Below are 19,144 nucleotides of genomic sequence, written 5' to 3' on the forward strand. Positions count from 1 at the left end.
TCCTAACCAGTGTAGGCCTAGTCCTCCCACCAGAGGAGAAATTTACAAAACTATGTCAGAAAATACATTTATTCCTGACGGTTCAATCAGTCACAGCAAGTCAATTCTTGCAACTTCTGGGTCTATTGAACTCTCTGGCAGATGTAATTCCATTGGGACGACTTCACATTCGTCCGCTTCAGTTTTATCTACACAAGTTATGGATTGCAGCTTCACAAGAATGGGAAGCATTGATTCCAATCACTCAGCCTTTATTTCCACACCTTCAATGGTGGTTAGTACGGGAAAATGTAATGAGGGGCCTATGTCTGTCCCCTCAAGTTCCCAGTCTAACTTTATTCACAGATGCCTCCACCCTCGGTTGGGGAGCATATCTGGAGGGGCTTACAATCTCGGGAGTCTGGAGTCCAGATCTTTTGGAAGAGCATATCAATGTATTGGAAATGAAAGCAGTTCTGTTTGCACTGAATCATTTCCAAATGTCTCTAAAGAATCAGTCTGTCATTCTGGCCACGGACAACACAACAGTTGTAGCTTATCTCAAGAATCAGGGAGGAACTCATTCACCTTCTCTTTATCAGATAGCCAGAGACATTCTCCTTCTGTGTTTTCAACTCCAGGTTCATCTAGTGGTGAGACATATTGCGGGGCACCTCAATATTCTAGCCGACACTCTATCCAGATCTCTTGCTCCAGTAAACACGGAGTGGGAACTACTTCAAGTAGTTTTCAAAGCTGTGACTCTTCATTGGGGGTCACCTCAGATAGATCTGTTTGCGACCAGTCTCAATCACAAACTTCTAACATTTGTGTCTCCGGTTCCAGATCCAAAATCTTTTGCAGTAGACGCAATGAGCCTATCTTGGAAAGGAATGTTCGGGTACGCCTTCCCTCCTTTCAGGTTTCTCTCCCCAGTACTTCAGAAAATAGCAGGGGAAAATTGCAAGATCATAGTTATTGCTCCAGCATGGCCAAAACAATCTTGGTTTCCAGACCTTCTGCGCCTATCATGTGCTTGTCCTCTAGTTCTACCTCTGAGACCAGACCTTCTGTCTCAAATCAAGGGCAAGGTTCTTTATCAAAATCCAGAAAAACTTCATCTACACGCCTGGCTTCTCTCAGGGTTAGCCTCAGAAAGAGAGGTTTTTCTGAAGGAGCAACCAAGCATCTCACAAAGTCTGTCAGAGACTCCACTAGCATTGTCTATGATGCAAAATGGTCAATCTTCTCAGATTGGTGTAGTGAGCGGGAAATTGATCCTTTCCAAGTCACTGTACAACAATTAGCAGACTTTCTAGTTTTTCTTTTTGAATCCAAAGGATTATGTCCCTCTACTATTAAGGGATATAGATCAGCTATCTCAAGAACTATTCATATTTCTGGTGGCCCAGATTTTGGAATCAATGAACATATTTCTCTTTTGGTTCGTAGTTTTAGTCTTGAAAGACCAAGACAAAAAACTTTAGTTCCTAAGTGGGACCTTGGACTAGTTTATCCTTTTTAAAACTTCCTCCTTTTGAACCAGCAGAAACAATAGATTTAAGGTTTCTTTCCTATAAATGCTGTTTTCTTTTAGCTTTGGCTTCTGGACGGAGAAGGAGTGAAATCCATGCCTTCTCTATTTCTGATGCTTGCCTTCGATTTAACAGGGATAAATCTTCTGTTACTCTTTTAACGGATCCTGCTTTTTTGGCAAAGAATCAGATTCCAGATAAGGGTGCAGAACCAGTTGTGATTCCTGCACTCCCTAGCGATTCTATTTCTGTACTTTTATGTCCAGTAAGAATCCTTTCTATTTATCTGGAAAGAACGTGTAGTTTACGTTCTGTTTCTAACTCAAGACTCTTTATTCCTATTAAAAAAGGAATCTCAGATCTTTCTGTTAAAACTATTTCTACTTGGATATGCAAATGCATATCTTTAGCTTATGGTTCTTCTAAGGCAGAACTTTTAAATAGTTTTAATGTTAAAGCTCATGATGTTAGGGGTATCTCTACATCCTGGGCTCTGTTTAACAGTGCATCTTTGGAAGAGGTACTGTCTGCAGGTTTCTGGAGAAATGAGAACTCTTTTATATCTCACTACCTCCAATCTATGGCTACTTTTGCCGAGAGTTTATACTCTCTTGGACCTATAGTTTCAGCACAAAGATTGAACTTTCCTCCTGTTTCTTCTGTTACAGGGGATTCAGCTTTACGTTAGATTCTGTTACTCAGAATTTATGATGGTAACGTATTTATAGCTATAAAATATTCAAATTTTAAAGTAAATTTGGATTTTATTAGATAAATACTTACCATCATAAATTATAGGTCCCACCCACCTCCCCTTCATCCCCTTTCCTTATGTTTTCTGTCTTGAGGAAATTGAATGGAAGAATATGGGCAAACAGGGGTATATGTCCGGACCAGTGAGAATACGTTTATTTTTAGTTGGGATTTTCCATCTGACCTATGACGCAATTGGGGTTACACTCAGAATTTATGATGGTAAGTATTTATCTAATAAAATCCAAATTTACTTTAAAATTTGAATATTTCATTCTTCATTTTCTTAGGACATGTAGGACATCATGTTTTAAACAGGAACAGCCATAAATGTTTATACATGTATTTGTGAGTCTGCTGTAATTATTGACAAATGATTCAATGATATAACAATAAATTTATCACACTGTAACCTGTTGTTTACAACATCAATCAAAGCAAAAGTAGCACATCATATTAATGATATATTAGAAAAAGTATTTTACATTTACCTAAAAGCAATTTATTGGAAAACTTTTATTAATCTAAGTAAATTATAATGCATGTTTTTCTGTGATTTAACTTACACGTGCAATAACTTCTTTTTCAGGAGCTGGAGACAACATTGCTAGCTGTGCTGTTATGTTAGAACTACTGAGAGTTTTGTATATATCAAAAGAACCTCTAAAACATAACATTATATTCTTATTTAATGGTGCAGAAGAAAATATTTTGCAGGTTTGAACGTAGAAACATTTCATTTAATTAAGATAGTAACATTTTGCTTTAAGTCTGTCTCTGGAAGGGAAAAGATAGTTACAGTACATGATTTAGCCTTGTTAAGAAGCAGTGCCTTTGGTACAAATCACATCTTTCCACCCCAATGCACATAAATACATATCAACTGCATCATGTGCATTGATGATAAACAATGATAAATATGTGTGGTATGTTAGAACATCTTTCAAAACACATGTTGGGAAAACATGATAAAGAAGAAGTTAACTGTATTTGTGAATATAAGATGTTCCATTATAAATACTTTCATGTTCATGTACTTCTCTTACTGGCACTTTTTTTAAAGCAAAGTTGCTTTTTTCCGAGTCCTGTAGAATTCTCACAGTTTCTGAGTCAGCACTTCAAATTTTGATATATATATGTTGTGGCCTGAATCTTTGTTATGTTATAAAAAAACACAAACAATGACAGATGTGAATTATAAGATTGTTTGTAATGAGACTGGAATACTGTACACCTCCATCTAATTTCTCTATTTTTCTTTCTTAATTCTTTACTTGATTAAGGATCTTTTGAAACAATGATAGAATTCTATTTGTCTTGAACATATCGGTCATCTTTACATTTGAAAAAAAAAATCTGTTTGTAGACAATTTATTAATTCGTGAGATTTTTAAATTTTGATGAGTGTCCATTTAAATCTTAAGTAGATAGGTTAATTATAGTACATGTTTCATGTATAATATACATTTTCTGATGGGTAGAAAAAAATATACAAATGCGACTTAATTTGATTCCATTTTTTACTGCAATAAGTAGGTTACACCATCAGAAAAATATAGATTAGAGGGCACAATTGATACCTTTTTTGATTACCAAATTTGTAATTTGGGCAAATTGATTCTGGCCAATTATAATAGGGCTATTGAATAAATAAAAAAACCAACTTGCAATAGAAAAAAATATCTGCACATCTGTATCCACTATCACAGTCATTACAAAGTTTAAAAGTTAAAGTCCATTGAACATTTCTTTCCTTAAATAAAATGGTCAGACATTGTTCAAGCTTAGCTGTTATTTTATTAGAAATATTTGTCATACTTGGTTTAATCTTTAGGAACTTTTTGTAGGCAAGTCATGGTTTTATTACACAGCATCCATGGGTTCCATCTATTAAAGCCTTTATAAACTTAGATTCAGCAGGAGCAGGAGGTTGGGAAACAGTCTTTCAAACTGGTACGTTATTTTGTAAAGATTGCACACAAAGTGTCACTGACTTCATAGTTATATTTGCCAAATTCTGTGCCTCTTATCTACCTTTGTGACTACTTAAAACAAATGCAGTGAGGTGAACATTCTTTTGATCAGGAGTTATTTGGTATAGGAGCATTTAGAGCTAGGTTGAAAGTGTAAATTGAAAAAATAGTTTAAACATATTTTATTGTTCAAACAGTACAAATGGATTCAACACACAGTTTTTCAACTGAGAAATGTCTTCTCTAAAATGTCTTCTGCAAAAATGATCAGCACTACAGGATCTATTTACTTTGACATTTTTTTGATAACCTTTTTTGGAGTTATTGACCCTGAAATGATGAATTTTGTTGGTTTTTTTTCTTCACATTTTGGCTTTTTATCAAAAAATTATATACTTGTGAGCAAGGTTAAACATTTAAATATCAAAATGATCAACAACACATAGAAAATAGTATGAGCATGTGAAATTTCTGATGAAACTGTTGATTTTATTTTCATCTGGTGAGAGATACAGGCAAAGGTATGCCTCTTTTTGGTATATCTGACACCTTAGATTTGTACTTTAAAAATCATTTGGTTGGTCATTTATGCAAAATATACCCTTGAAAAAAAATTACTTCAATTATATTAATCATGTCAGCAAGTGAATACTGATTTCAAAATCCTGTCCTTGGGTGCCATCAATAAATGTTTAGAATAACATGTAGTTAGAAAAAGTGATGTAGAAATATTGTTGTCGTTTTAGATAGATATAGGAAGATTTGGGTCAACATTTACAATTAATTCTCCATAGACGGTAATGGTAATGTTTTCCTCCGTTGCTCAGTCCATATCGTTTACTCGAACATGTATGATGGCTCATAACGAAGCTGATACATTTATACATGTCAGGTTAAATTTTCGGGGTGGCAAGTGAGATTACTTTTTTCGCAAATTGCTGGACCCCGGGTGATGGTGAAAAATGTCACTCTCCTAAAGAAAAAATCCCAAAATTATGATTGTAAATTCAATAAAAAAATTGTCTTTTCTAATAATTTATTTCAGGTCAAATCTACATATTTCTTTTCTCATCACATCAGCTCTATAAAACAGTTTTTATTGTTCATTTATGTCCATTTTTAAAATCACAGCATCCACAATTGTGTGGCGGACTAATATTTTTTTTTAATTACATCATTTGAGTTCCTCATCTTAAGGTCTATTAGGGATCCTGACCCATGTGGTATGAGTACCAGGCCATAATAAATAATAGGTTTGTTTGCCCAAACATTACCTACCCAGAAAAAAGCTGCCTACTCAAATTCTTTTATTGTTCTGATTTGAAGAAGTTTTTTTTTAATCAAATAGGCATGAAGACTAATAAACATCTGATGTATACTTCAATTTCTTTAAAAAAAAAAAAAAGAAAATGCCTACCTACCTACCTACCCACTGTCTCAACCTTTGTGTAGGGTTTGGGCAAACCAAAAGATTTTAAAGTGTGGCCCCAATGAGACAACTCTCCATCCAAATAACAATTTATAAACGTAAACCATTATAGTTCAAGGTACGGCCTTCAACACAGAGCCTTGGCTCACACCGAACAGCAAGTTATATAAAAGGGCCCCAAAAATAAGTAATGTCAAACCAATTAATCAGGGAAACCAGCGTCTTATCTATCAGTCAGGGGACTTACTTAAATGAGTGATTTATAAATCACTGATTCAAGTAACATTATTTCCATAAAGGTTGGAATTAAGAGTTGTCTTTCTTTAATAATCACCTATTTAAGTAGTACAAAATAATCACTAGAAGAAGGGATTTAATTTTATTGTAGCTTTAAATATAGAATACTAATGATCCAGAGACTAATTATGTTTCTAAACTTATCAGAACCAACATCTGTGTTGTCTAGGATGATCAGGTCATCTCAGGTGATGACCTTGTACTGAATCTAGGATAATGACATAAAAATCACTTGTTTAACCCTTTACTCCATAATGACGCCTTCTGATGCCACCCCTGTACTACATAATGACGCCTTCTGCCTGTCACTTGAAGTCTCACCTATGAAAAAACTTTATTAGACTTAAAAAAAATTGTTTCTAAATTAAAAAGGATATTCATGAGAATATCTGACTGGAGTTTCATTGATGAAACCTTTTTTTTTGCAATGCATTAATACTTCAAACCTGATGAATATTTTTTGATTGAAAAAAATCCTATGCGAATCAAGTATTAAAAAAAAAGTATCCATGGAGGAAAAGGCTAAGTATCATAACTCAATTTCCTTCCCAAAAATCACTTCTTTAAGTATCATTATTTTAACATGTTTGATAACCCCCACTAATTTCAACACCCCCAAACAGTGAAATTTTTATCCTGAATAGTAGAATTTTATTTCATAATCTGAAAGATGAAACCTTGAACTTGACAGGAAAAATACTCCCACTGCTAGGGAAAATCTGTTAAGAAAGTATCAGTTCATTATGTAAAGCCATTATTACAGCATTTTTTCAACTAAAATAGAATTTGCAGCTAAATAATAGCATCAAAGGCATTAATTAACCTTGCTACTTAAAAGAAGCAAAAAATACATTTGTTTTCAATTTTACTAATGAAAAGAAATTATTTAAACCTATGTGTTAAATTTTGGTAAACTACAAAATCATAATTTGAGACAAAACTTCAAATTAGCTACTCAAATCAAATAAGTGATTTAAAAATCACTTATTTCAGTAAGTCCCCTGACTGTCTATATAAAAATGAAAAACGAGGTGGTGTATATTATTTCTTTTTATTGAATGTTAAATTTTATTCCTGTTACCACAACCATACTTTAACTTGTAGATGTTTATTTTTTCTAGGACCAGAACACCCATGGTTAGTCAAGGCATATGCTGAGTCAGCATTATATCCTTATGGTTCCATACTTGGTCAAGAGCTGTTCCAGAGTGGTGTCATTCCTTCTGATACAGATTATAGAATATTCAGAGACTTTGGAAATCTTCCTGGTAATATATTGATATGATATGATAACCTATATAAATTTTCTATTGTTGGTGTAATTGTGAATCCCCACATCTTCTTTATTTCATCTTTGAAGGATTTTATTTACTTTAAAAAGTTTTTCCATTTTCCCTATCCATTTCATATGTGCAATACTAAAAATATAGAGGGTTACAACAGTTGCTTACCAAAAATTGGTCGTGACGGGAAGGTTATAAAGTTATAATCCATATTCATAAAGAATATAAGAAGATGTGATATGATTGCCATTGACATAACTCTCCACCAGAGACCAAATGACATAGAATATAACAGCTATAAGTCAACATACAATTTTCCACCATGAGAAAAAACATTGTCAGCTATAAAAGGCCCTAAATGACATATTAATGACTTACACTTGTACTTATTGAATGAAAATGCATAGAGTAGTAAAACCGCATTCAATCAAAACAAGTTGACCACAATTTTTGGAAATATAATTTTTGGTTGATGTTTTATGGCTATCAGTTACCATCACTTGTGCACTTATGCATCTGTCAGCTAAATAAAAGAAATTTTCACTGAACTGAAATATCACAATTTTTCTATTGTGCATTGTTATGAAGCAAAAAGAAAGTTAAATTTGTGATCTTCTTCACATTATGAATATGAATTTATTGACTTTATTTCGCTTAAAATCAGGATAGTACTTTTTGTATGCTACATATATGACGTAGAGGAGAATAAAGTTTGATTTTTAGATTAATAAAACTTGTTTATAATGTTAACTAATTTATTTCTCTGTTTGGAAACATTAAGTTTGCTTCCCACAATTCATTAAAACAACATATTACTCTGCATTTTCCTGTTGGAACAAAAGTGATATTTTTTAATAAATGAGTAAAATATTTATATGAAGTAAACATCAATTTTCTGTATGTATGCATTTAGCTTTTATTTCACATTGAATGATGGTAACTGGTCGCAGACTTTATCTTGATCTCAGATTCTCAACCAGAAGTGTATAGAATTCTTCATTTACATTTCAGGGTTAGATATTGCTTATATTGCCAATGGCTACATTTATCATACACAACATGATAAACCACAGTATATTCCATCAGGCAGTATTCAGAGAGCTGGTGAGTACTTATCATACACAGCATGATAAACCACAGTTTATTCCATCAGGCAGTATTCAGAGAGCTGATTAGTACTTATTAGTAATATTGCATACTGTTATGTACCTGGGTGTATCACAATGTACAATGCAGAATTTCAGAGACTGGTGTGTATGCATAAATATTGTTTACTAAATGAGAAAGCATGATGTATCCTTCCAGGTTATATTCAGAATGGTTGTGAGTTAATATGAACATTTGAAAAAAAATTAATTAAACAGGATGCATTCCGTTGGCCAGTATTAAGCAAACTGATGAATATGTATGTATAACTATTATGAAGATGAAGCTATCATGAAGAATGTAAAAACATACAAATTATGACTTGGATGGAGATTTGTCTAATTGGCACTCATACCACATCTTCTTATAGTTGTATAACTAAAATATCTTTCATTTGTTGTTGTAGGAGACAACTTGTTGAGTGTGATCAAACACCTGTGTTCCAGTGAGAAACTTGAGGATCCTGGTGCAGATAAGCATGGGACTATGGTGTTCTTTGATTTTCTAGGACTCTTTATGATTCATTATCCTAGTAGAATAGGAGCTGTATTTAACTGTGGACTTCTTGTGATTGTAACAGTGACTCTTCTGTTGAAATACAAGATTAAGACTAAAAGGATCTTAAGTTGTGAGTTTTACAAATGAGTAAATTCAGAAATTATTGCGATGTTTTTATTATTGCGAAAAAGGTGACAGGGTTATAATCCCAATTATTTAACCTTGCATTTTGATTTTTATGCCCCACCTACGATAGTGGAGGGGCATTATGTTTTCTGGTCTGTGGCTCCGTTCGTTCGTTCGTCCGTCTGTGCATCCGTTTGTCCTTTCAGGTTAAAGTTTTTGGTCAAGGTAGTTTTTGATGAAGCTGAAGTCCAATCAACTTGAAACTTAATACACTTGTTGCTTATGATATGATCTTTTTAATTTTAAAGCCAAATTAGACTTTTGACCCGAATTTCACGGTCTACTCAACATAGAAAATGAAAGTGGGAATTTCAGGTTAAAGTTTTTGGTCAAGGTAGTTTTTGATAAAATTGAAGTCCAATCAACTTGAAACTTAGTACATATGTTCCCTATAGTATAATATTTCTTATTTTAATGCCAAATTAGATTATTACCCAATTTCACGGTCCATGGAACATGAAAAAGGATAGTGCGAGTGGGGCATCCGTGTACTTTGGACACATTCTTGTTTTTTATATAAATTAAACAGGATTTTTTCAATATCACAAAAATAAAAATACCTTTCTAGTCTAATATCATATGTTTAACCTCCAGGTAAACAGAAAATACTGTGTCATTTGGTCTTTAAAGAGAAGGTTATATTAGTGATTATATATTACAGATCAAGATGTATCAACAGACAAAACCTTACTACAAGCATTAGTTCTGTCATTAGTATGTTTGATATTGTTGTCTGGAGTGGCAGCCATTGTTGGAGTAACTGTTGACTTACTGGGACAACCTATGTTTTGGTTCTCAAGGCCATCCAATATCATACCTGTGTATGGGGTCATGTCAATCACTATCATCTTAGCCTACCATTATCTGCTGAAAAATACAATTTATAAGGTAATCAAGATTCTTAAGGAAATTTGTCCATGATTTTTGTACTATGCACATCTGAAAGAAGTGAATAATCTTAGTCTTAAACTACTAAACCCAAAAATATAATAATAATAGTACATAATAAGATTGCAGTAAGTATCATTTTATGAAATCTAATAAAATATAGAGGAGCTAAAAACTTTCTTATCAGTAATTGTTTTGCATTTTTCATATAGGGTCATTTTTTAGCCGACTACAATATTTGTTTTTCTTATTATTGAAGAATGTACCATTTCCTTTAATTGCATTTAACTTTGGTGGATAGTTTTCTAATTGGCAATCATGCAACATCTCCTTAAATTTTTATATTAGGATAAACATACAGATTTTGGAGTGAATAAACTACTTTTGTGTGCCCTATATATCAATTTTCAGTTATCTGCACTTAAACATTTGTAAGGTGAAATTTACCTTTATAAACTTATCATTATTTAAGTAAATACCTAGAGGTTTGTTCTATAAGTCTTTTTAAATAAATATAAGAAGATTTGGTACCAGTGCCAATGCGACAACTCTCCATGCAAGTCATATTTTTAAAAGTAAACGGTTTGTTTCATCCAATGTTTTGTTAGTGCTATCACATGTATCATGTTTTGCTAAGTATGTTAACCTTGTGATTATGGTATCTCTATTGCAGACTACACCAGATTGGTATGTGGAATCTCTGTACTATGATGCAACAATGATCATATTCAGTTTGATAACATTATTTCTAACTTACATGGACTTTGCATCAGCCTTTTTGCCAATGTTTTGGACATTAGGACCATATTTAGCCAGATATATTGTTGTGCCTTTTTTCAAAATAGATAATACTCAAGGTATGTATTATTCATAAATGTTAATTTACAACATTTGTTTTTGTCAAATTTCATTCTGAAATTTTAATTTAACTTTGTTCAGATAATTATAAACATTTATTGTTATATGTTTAGGTTTAAGTATATAAAAATAAACAGGTTTTCAAAGAAAATGTCAACAAATATATTACAATCCAGTGTTAATATAATTCAAAGAGAAATCTTGTATAATTCATCTATTTCGGAAAGAGAAATAGGGGGAACAATTTAATAAGATTTCATATTGCAATTCTTACATTTTGTCCTTACATGAAATATGTTATAATTTGTGATCTAAAATTTTTATTAATTTGATTCAACTTTTTTTTCAGGTCCATCATTTTCATTTATATTTATAACTTTACTGGGTCAGCTCATCCAATTGCTATTCACACTTCATTCAATAGAAGCTGTTTATACCTTGTTTATACCCATAGCAGGAAGGGCAGGAGGCAATTCATACCCAGATATATTTATAGCAATGTTAACAGCTTTTACCGTTCTAATATGTATGCAGTATTTAGTAAGTATAACAATTGATGTAAATACAACTTGTATTTTGTATATTGATACGAGATATTAGATATAAGAAGCAGTGGTATGAGTGCCAATGAAACAACTCTCCATCCAAGTCACAATTTTGAAAAGTACACCATTATAGGTCAAAGTACAGTCTTCAAAACAGAGTGTTGGCTCACATAAAACAGCAAGCTCTAAAGGGCTCCAAACAAATGATTATTGTAAAACCATTCAAACAGGAAAATTGTATGGGTTCTTTGATGTTTATGTAATGGAGATTGGGGATATTTTATTAGCTCTTTATAGAATAGAATGATTTAAGAATCATAGATAGCAAATGTAAAATAATCCAGTGTAAATTAATTAAAATATGAGCTAAGCCTACCTGGAACAACACTAAAACATGTTCAAATGAAGAAAAAAAAAGAACAACAATGTGCTAGTTAACCCATCTCCTATATTTAAAGCCAACAGGAAAGAAACTTAAATTCTATTGTCTTACAGACAGTATTAGTGCTATGCTAATTTGTTCAGTGCTGATTATTCATCATATGTAAGGCATGATATTAAATCATTGTAAATATCAGAGTTGTGATGATGCATTTGTTTGTAGAGTCTTATTTCAAAACATCTCAAATGCATTTAAGCTTAGTCTACACACATATACTTGTCTAAACATCAACCCAACAATGTTAGATCTGTAAATTTACTTTCACAAATTTTTTTTGTTCTTCCTCGTCAGGATTCAAACTCATGCATATATATAAATGTAATAATAAAACAAATGCCTATTTGTATTGCAGGTTGGTTTTGTATATTTATGTTCTAATATGAAGCCACTCCTTGCTGCATTAGGTGTGATACTAGTTAGTAGTCTCATATTTACACAGTTTACTAGTCTTGGATTCCCTTACAGTAGTAATGTGGAGAGTCCAACGTCACAGAGAGGACTTTTCTTCGTAAGACATTTTTCTCTTAGTCCTGTTTTTTATTTAATTCATCATATGATAGAGATTTGTTATAAATAAGTTGTTCCTTTTGACTGGTCTTGTTTCTCTTTGTTTTTTATATGAATATTTTCAGTTACGTCATTTAAGGCATATGATGCATCAAGGCATTACCTGGTAATCCCTGGATGATGCCTGAAAGCATCTCCTGGTAACAGCCATGTGATGCCTGAATGCATCATGGAACAGTGATAATGCACTGCCTACTTTCAGTTTTTATAAGAGATCAATTTGTGTAAAGCTGTAAAGCGTATGTTACAGTAGTATATTAAAAGGTTTCAATTTTTAATATTTAAAAATGTATAGATTTTGAAAATAAAAAATCATAACGATGTCATTCTTAAAAGTTTTTGAAAAATATCGATTTTAGTTGAAATAATAGAACTTTTTTTGACTGGGAACTCACTTTTGTCCAATGACTGTACATGCCCTACTACAATACTAGAGCCAAATAAAATTCCAGTTGTCAGGAGAACATCACAGCTGCTTTGACACTCTTGTTTATTTATGTAATCAAATAAAAACAAGGATAAAATTGAGAATGCAAATGGGGAATGTGTCAAAGAGACAACAATCTGACAAAACAGCTGAAGGCCACCAATGGGTCTTCAATGCAGTGAATACGAGTATTTTCTATTATAATATGCCTTCAAAAAGACTTTAAAACTTGATATGGGATCATAAAATAACTTGTGAATGCTGTCATTCTATTTGAATTTAATAATATGAATCAGCTGAATCTTCTCTTTTTTCAGCATATTAACAGAAACTTCCACAACCATAATAGAAGTATAAACAGAAGTGATTCAGGGATATGGTATTTGGCATTTGATCAAAATGGTTTCAACTTAATACAAGACAATCCAGTGATCCGTGATAGCCATTATGTCAAGTGTGAGGGTAACTACTGTGGCATGCCATACATGTACCCGCTTATACATGTAATTGACGCTAGGTGGGTGTGGGATATTAAAATGCATGTTCTGTTATTGTGGCTTTATGTGACATGTAAATTGTCTCCATTTGAAAGTGTCAATGTTTTTATTTTTGTGTTGCTGCATATTTTGAGAGTCCAATATATACCAAGGGTGGTAATCTGATGACTATAGCTTGGTTTTAAAGTATTTGAAAAATAAAGTTTCTTTTTGTTGGAAAAAAAAGAAAATGTCACATTTTTAAAGACTTAACCATAGAAAAGTTAGGTTAGAAGTTTTAATTTTAATCAACATTAAGCAGCCTATTAATAACCTGATGTAGACAATTGATTATCATTGATAGAATCATTACTGGCTAGTACCAGTACTTTTAATTAATACGAGAACTTAGAGCCACAAAAGTCCACAATAACTCCTATTCCTCTAATTGTGGAACCTAGAAATTAACACATCATTATAATCTCTTTTACAGTAGCTTTACTATGTTTTATAATAATTGGATCAAAGAGTATGAACTGTTATGTCATATTATAATCAACACCGCTTCCATATACTCGCTGTCCCTATACTGACAAACATGCTCTTACAGACCATCTATTTACTGGGAGCTGAAGGAAACATTTTTAGTTGAATTAATTTGCATGCAATTTTTTGTTATCACTAGCTTAGTTGATTCCACACATTGTTATATTTATATTAACCAGGATTCTTATCGGTGGTCACTGCTTGTAACCATACAGGGTTGAATACTTTAATTTTGACAAATTGTGAGCAATTATTGATTTAGAAATTCTTAAAGTCATAAGAAACGAGTGACCGGTGAAAGATAATGTTCTTCCAATTCTTAAACCAATGCATACAAACATCATAAATTTGTCTTCTGTGCTCGAATTTATCATTTTTTTCGTGTAAATTTCGTATAATCGTCAATTTTTTTTTCAATCGGTCAGTGTTGTTGTGAAAATATGGCAGGTAATTAAAGTTCGTGTTTTGAAGCCGAAGTTTAACGATTGTCACCTGTTTGTCAACAATTGACGAAAAATAAACAAAAAAGCATGGAATTTGAGCACGTGTTTAACATGTAAATTCAGATAATAGTTTATTTTAAGGACATCCATGCGTATTGTGGTCACCGGATGTTTACGAGATGGGTCACACTGAGGTCACCTTGCATACGGAAAATATATCGGGGGAATTGCTTGCTGGAAGGAAGCAATTCAAATAAAGTAAACTTTGCTAAATATGAATAAATTTAAGAATTTTCTTCAGAAAAAAGGATATGTACATAAGTTTTACAATGAAAACTATCAATTGAGTTATAAAAAACATGCATTATTTTTTTTTGATTTGAGGTTTCTTATGACTTTAACAAAAAACAAAATTGTGTTGGAAGGAACTTAACAACAAGAACTATCTTTAAAAAAGATATCCGACGTATTTAAATTTGAATATATGTTTAAAATTATCATTTCGATTTACCATTTAAATAACATTTTCTCTGTTTGCATTCAGTATTCTCGGTCCTTCGTATCTCTCTGTTTACATTCACCAAAACCCTGCGAAAATCTCACATGCATAGGTGCGTTCTAAAAGTTGTACGATTGTACAACAAAGCTTACATTGAAAATTATATAATTGTCTCAAATAAACAGCTGTCATGGATGCAAAGAGCTATTGGAGAAACAATTATTTTAATAAAAATATAAATCTTTGTAAGATCTAGTTCAAGTATTTATAGTTTTTCACTTGCTTTCCATCACGATATAATAAACGAGATGTTTTTTCAAACACAACCAAATCACCCACCATGACAGCATTTTGTCCAATCACAGAAAGGATTTTCGAGCATGCGTATCCTGTTGCCATAGTTAAGCGTCCTTAAGTTCAAAGGGCACAAACCTAAACTATACCGACTAAGTCGGAAAAACATGTTACTAGAAATTTAGTACAATCCAGAATCCCACTATATAAGTACTCCCAGTAAAAATTTAGATGTTCTAATTTCTACTAGAAGAATTAGATATTGCATTGGTATTCTGGCCTTAAAGTCATAAATCTTTGCTCAGTGCTCTGAGCACAAAAATCATGCTTGAAACATGAAATCCAGCAATTTGATTGGTTGATTTTCTAGTCTGAGCATAAAAATTATGCTGGAAAGTTTTATGACCGTGAAGCCTGGTCTCAACTTGATCTTAATTAGTGTAAATTAGAATTCCTATTAGAAAGGTAGATGTTTGAATTCTAATTTGTACTAGGAGAACTCTAGACTTTACTGGATTCCAATTTGTACTGTAGCTTCAACATGCCAATAGATTTTGTATCATACTTTTGGTTTGCCAATAGTGATACATGTACTTTGAATATTTCAATATTTTAATGAATTAAAAAATAAATGTCACACTTTTCTCAAGTTCTACAGAATAGAATTACTTCGTATTTCGTCAGGAGTTTATCCACTATCATAAATAGGTTAATATAAACTAAAAAAATTGTTTATTATGTATGTACAAAGTATATGTATATTGTATAATAATTGCTTCTGTATATTACTTGCTTTTTACATTTATTCAGAAAAAGTGTAGCTTAAAAAATGTTTGTTGCTTTTAGCAATACATTTTGTAAATGATTATCAAACAAAAGACATTTGAAAATTAAAACTATCACAGAAATTGGTTCTCTGAAAATACACATTATTATTCTTTGGTAGAATTTTTTTTCCAGCCTTTCACATTTGTCTATTTTGTATTTTTCAGGCTTTCATTATATAGCTTAAAACCACCTCCGGTTATAAAAGTTCCTGTGACTGTAACAATGACAAAGAAAATGATTGTCAAGGACCGTCCAAGAATAGTCAGATTTCACATTGATGTGACAGGTTAGTATCTTGCAAATGATTCAAAAATTAGAGAATAAAGAAACCAACAAAGATCAATAAAGTTATACAACTACAAGCCAGGGAAAAAATTGAGAGAAAGAAACAATGATATATATATATTTATGAATGCTGAAGTGTGATAGTCAATCTGAAGTGCAAAGATTTGGAAAGATTTTGTTCTTGTTGACCCATGATAGCTAGTTTAATTAAGTTCAATGTTTACTGTATGACTTATATAATGCCATGCTTCATTGTATGTAAAAAAAAACCATTATATACATTTCACAAATAAAGGTTGCACTTCTTTTAATATAGACAATGCAATTTCCTATAGGAACTCCCTTTACTGCCAATACAATGCCACTTTTACTACAAAGTTTGGTAAAATATGTGCTACTATTTTATTCAAAGGTAAAAACATGGGGCTGTTTGGCATATTTTAAATATTTATATGCCCTGAACTTCAGAGTTTAAAGTTATACTAAAATTTTGTACTACCCCTTCCTTCAGTTTGGGTCTTTCTCAGAATTCCACATAGTGTTTGAGATGGTGACAAGTGATGGAACAATAATTGAGCAACTGTAAAGAGTTATATTTTGTGTCCCTTCCAAACATTTCATATTTTCTCAACTTGCAGTAAAAACTATCTTCCATTATCTATCTTATTTCTTGCTCTCATTCAGAGCCGCTGAATAGATTTGCTGCTTAAATTTTGTTTCTTTCAGACTTATCAAGTAGTATTTGCATTTGAAACAACTATCACCTTTTTTAGATATTGAAGTTAGTTCTGGTTTTTAATGGGGAAAAAAATGTGCAAGTAGTATCTGTCATGGTCAATATCTGAACAATTATAAATTTTGGCCTATTTTTGTCTAAGCTTGCTTACTACCTTACAATTATTAATCCATCACACACTTATGTGTTACGACCAATGCACTTTAGCATGACCATGAAGGTTTGGTGCGCCATTGTGGGCCAAAGTCCTCCTTATACATATTTTTCAAAGATTCATGAGGCCACACCAATTTGATTCCTTGTTCGACGGACCCGTCCGCACCAATTTTTTTCAAAACAGAATTTTTTTATTTTTGTCGAGCCTTCGACTTTAGTCAAAAAAGCGAGACTAAGCAATCCTACTTTCCGTCGGGGTCGGCGTCGTCGGCGGCGTCAACAAATATTAACTCTGTGGTTAAAGTTTTTGAAATTTTAATAACTTTCTTGAACTATACTGGATTTCTACCAAACTTTGACAGAAGCTTGTTTATGATCATAAGATAGTATCCAGAAGTAAATTTTGTAAAAATAAAATTCCATTTTTTCCGTATTTTACTATAAATGGACTTAGTTTTTTCTGCGGGGAAACAAAACATTCACTCTGTGACTAAAGTTTTTAGAATTTTAATAACTTTCTCCAACTATCCTGGGTTTGTACCAAACTTGGACAGAAGCTTGTTTATGATCATAAGATAATATCCAGAAGTAAATTTTGTAAAAGTAAAATTCCATTTTTTCTGTATTTTACTTATAAATTGACTTAGATTTTTCTGCAGGGAAACATTAAATTCACTCTGTGGTTAAATTTTTTAGAATTTTAATAACTTTCTTAAACTATCCTGGTTTGTACCAAACTTGGAGAGAAGCTTATTTATGATCATAAGATTGTATCCAGAAGTAAAGTTTGTAAAAAGATTACTCCGTTTTTTCTGTAATTTAGTTTTAAATGGACTTAGATTTTCTTACAATCATAAAATAGTAACAAGAGGAATTTTTTTTTATTGATTTTTTTCCTCATTGTTGTTGAGCCTGAGATTTACAGCAAAAATAGGCGAGACACTGGGTTCCGCGGAACCCTTACAAATTTTTTTTATATTCCCGCTTCCCGCATCCGGAAATGTAATCATATCCATTTCCCGCACCGTTTTTTTTGGTAAATATTCAGGTAGCAATACACAGTTAGAAGTTTAGTTTCGCATTATGGCCCCTGTGAATTTTTTAAATATGAAAGTTTTTGTACAATAAAATTGATTTTTAGGTAATTGAAGAATAATATAGCCTTCTAAGTGGGTTTATATGAACATTTAGATTGATTTTAACATGTTTTATAGGCCATTTCAATGATTGACAGTCCGTATTTTCCTATCCGTACCGTTCATAGGTCCATAAATTATTGTAGTGTTTATCAACAAAGATTTTGCGCTCGATCTTTTCAATTCAATTTTATGGAAAAACGAGCAGGAAGACATATGATTTTTTTTGGACCACTTGATAGATATAAACCTATGGATTCAGGAAAGGTATCACTGTAATTCATTGAAATTTACCTTTAGACCAAATTTTGGAGACTTTTGTGACATGTTCACCCCCCTTTTTTGCTATATTTTGTATCTAAGAAATGCAGATTGTTGCCATGGTTACACCCAAAAGGGATTATATTTCACCCTTATGACCATTAGAAATCAAATCTATGGAAGATTCTCTTTCTACAAGTATATACATGCATAACACACATATAAAGCCTTCTTTGTTAGACAGGAGGGGAAAGGGGGTGTTTAAAAATTATGAGTGTCAATTTTAAGTTTTTTTCCTAACTGTGTATTGCTACCTTATATGAGATATCAACATCTGTTTTTAAAATCACAGTCAAACCTGTATATTACGATTTTAAACATAAAAGCACCCCACCAAACCGTGTTAATATCTGTAAGAATATTTGTTTTAGCATGAAACCTATTTATCCAAAGCGGGAGTGCTCCAATATAAATTTAGAACAACGGAAATACCTTTTTAAAAGAACAAAAAATAGTTTCTTTCCCCCTTACTTATATTCCCTATCAACAAATGTTCGTTGTTAGGTGGCAGAAACCAGTTATTTTACAATAAATCTTTAGAATTTCATGGATTTTTGATTTTATTTTCTTGAAAATTCATTCAAGCTTATATACAAATAAAATGTATGGTTTCAAGGA

The 19,144-nt window shown here is 32.1% G+C and overlaps 1 protein-coding gene across 4 annotated transcripts in view; it reads left to right on the plus strand.

Annotated features, from left to right (window-relative positions):
• LOC134693702 (endoplasmic reticulum metallopeptidase 1-like) overlaps positions 1 to 19,144 on the plus strand; it is a 32,195-nt gene that overhangs the window by 6,162 nt on the left and 6,889 nt on the right. For 2 of the 4 annotated variants that reach the window (XR_010102446.1, XM_063554598.1), the window contains exons 2-12: positions 2,857 to 2,984; positions 4,115 to 4,220; positions 7,088 to 7,234; positions 8,261 to 8,353; positions 8,802 to 9,023; positions 9,741 to 9,967; positions 10,641 to 10,824; positions 11,175 to 11,365; positions 12,165 to 12,320; positions 13,124 to 13,323; positions 16,057 to 16,178. Coding sequence is in view for 1 of the 4 variants with exons in the window: in XM_063554598.1 (XP_063410668.1) it covers positions 2,857 to 2,984; positions 4,115 to 4,220; positions 7,088 to 7,234; positions 8,261 to 8,353; positions 8,802 to 9,023; positions 9,741 to 9,967; positions 10,641 to 10,824; positions 11,175 to 11,365; positions 12,165 to 12,320; positions 13,124 to 13,323; positions 16,057 to 16,178 (1,776 nt within the window). In the remaining 3 variants the exon portion in view is untranslated. The remainder of the gene's footprint in view (positions 1 to 2,856; positions 2,985 to 4,114; positions 4,221 to 7,087; positions 7,235 to 8,260; positions 8,354 to 8,801; positions 9,024 to 9,740; positions 9,968 to 10,640; positions 10,825 to 11,174; positions 11,366 to 12,164; positions 12,321 to 13,123; positions 13,324 to 16,056; positions 16,179 to 19,144) is intronic. The other 2 variants (XR_010102447.1, XR_010102449.1) reach the window with 2 other exon arrangements.

This window comes from Mytilus trossulus, chromosome 1, assembly GCF_036588685.1.
Source record: "Mytilus trossulus isolate FHL-02 chromosome 1, PNRI_Mtr1.1.1.hap1, whole genome shotgun sequence".
Classification (NCBI taxonomy): Eukaryota; Metazoa; Mollusca; class Bivalvia; order Mytilida; family Mytilidae; genus Mytilus; species Mytilus trossulus.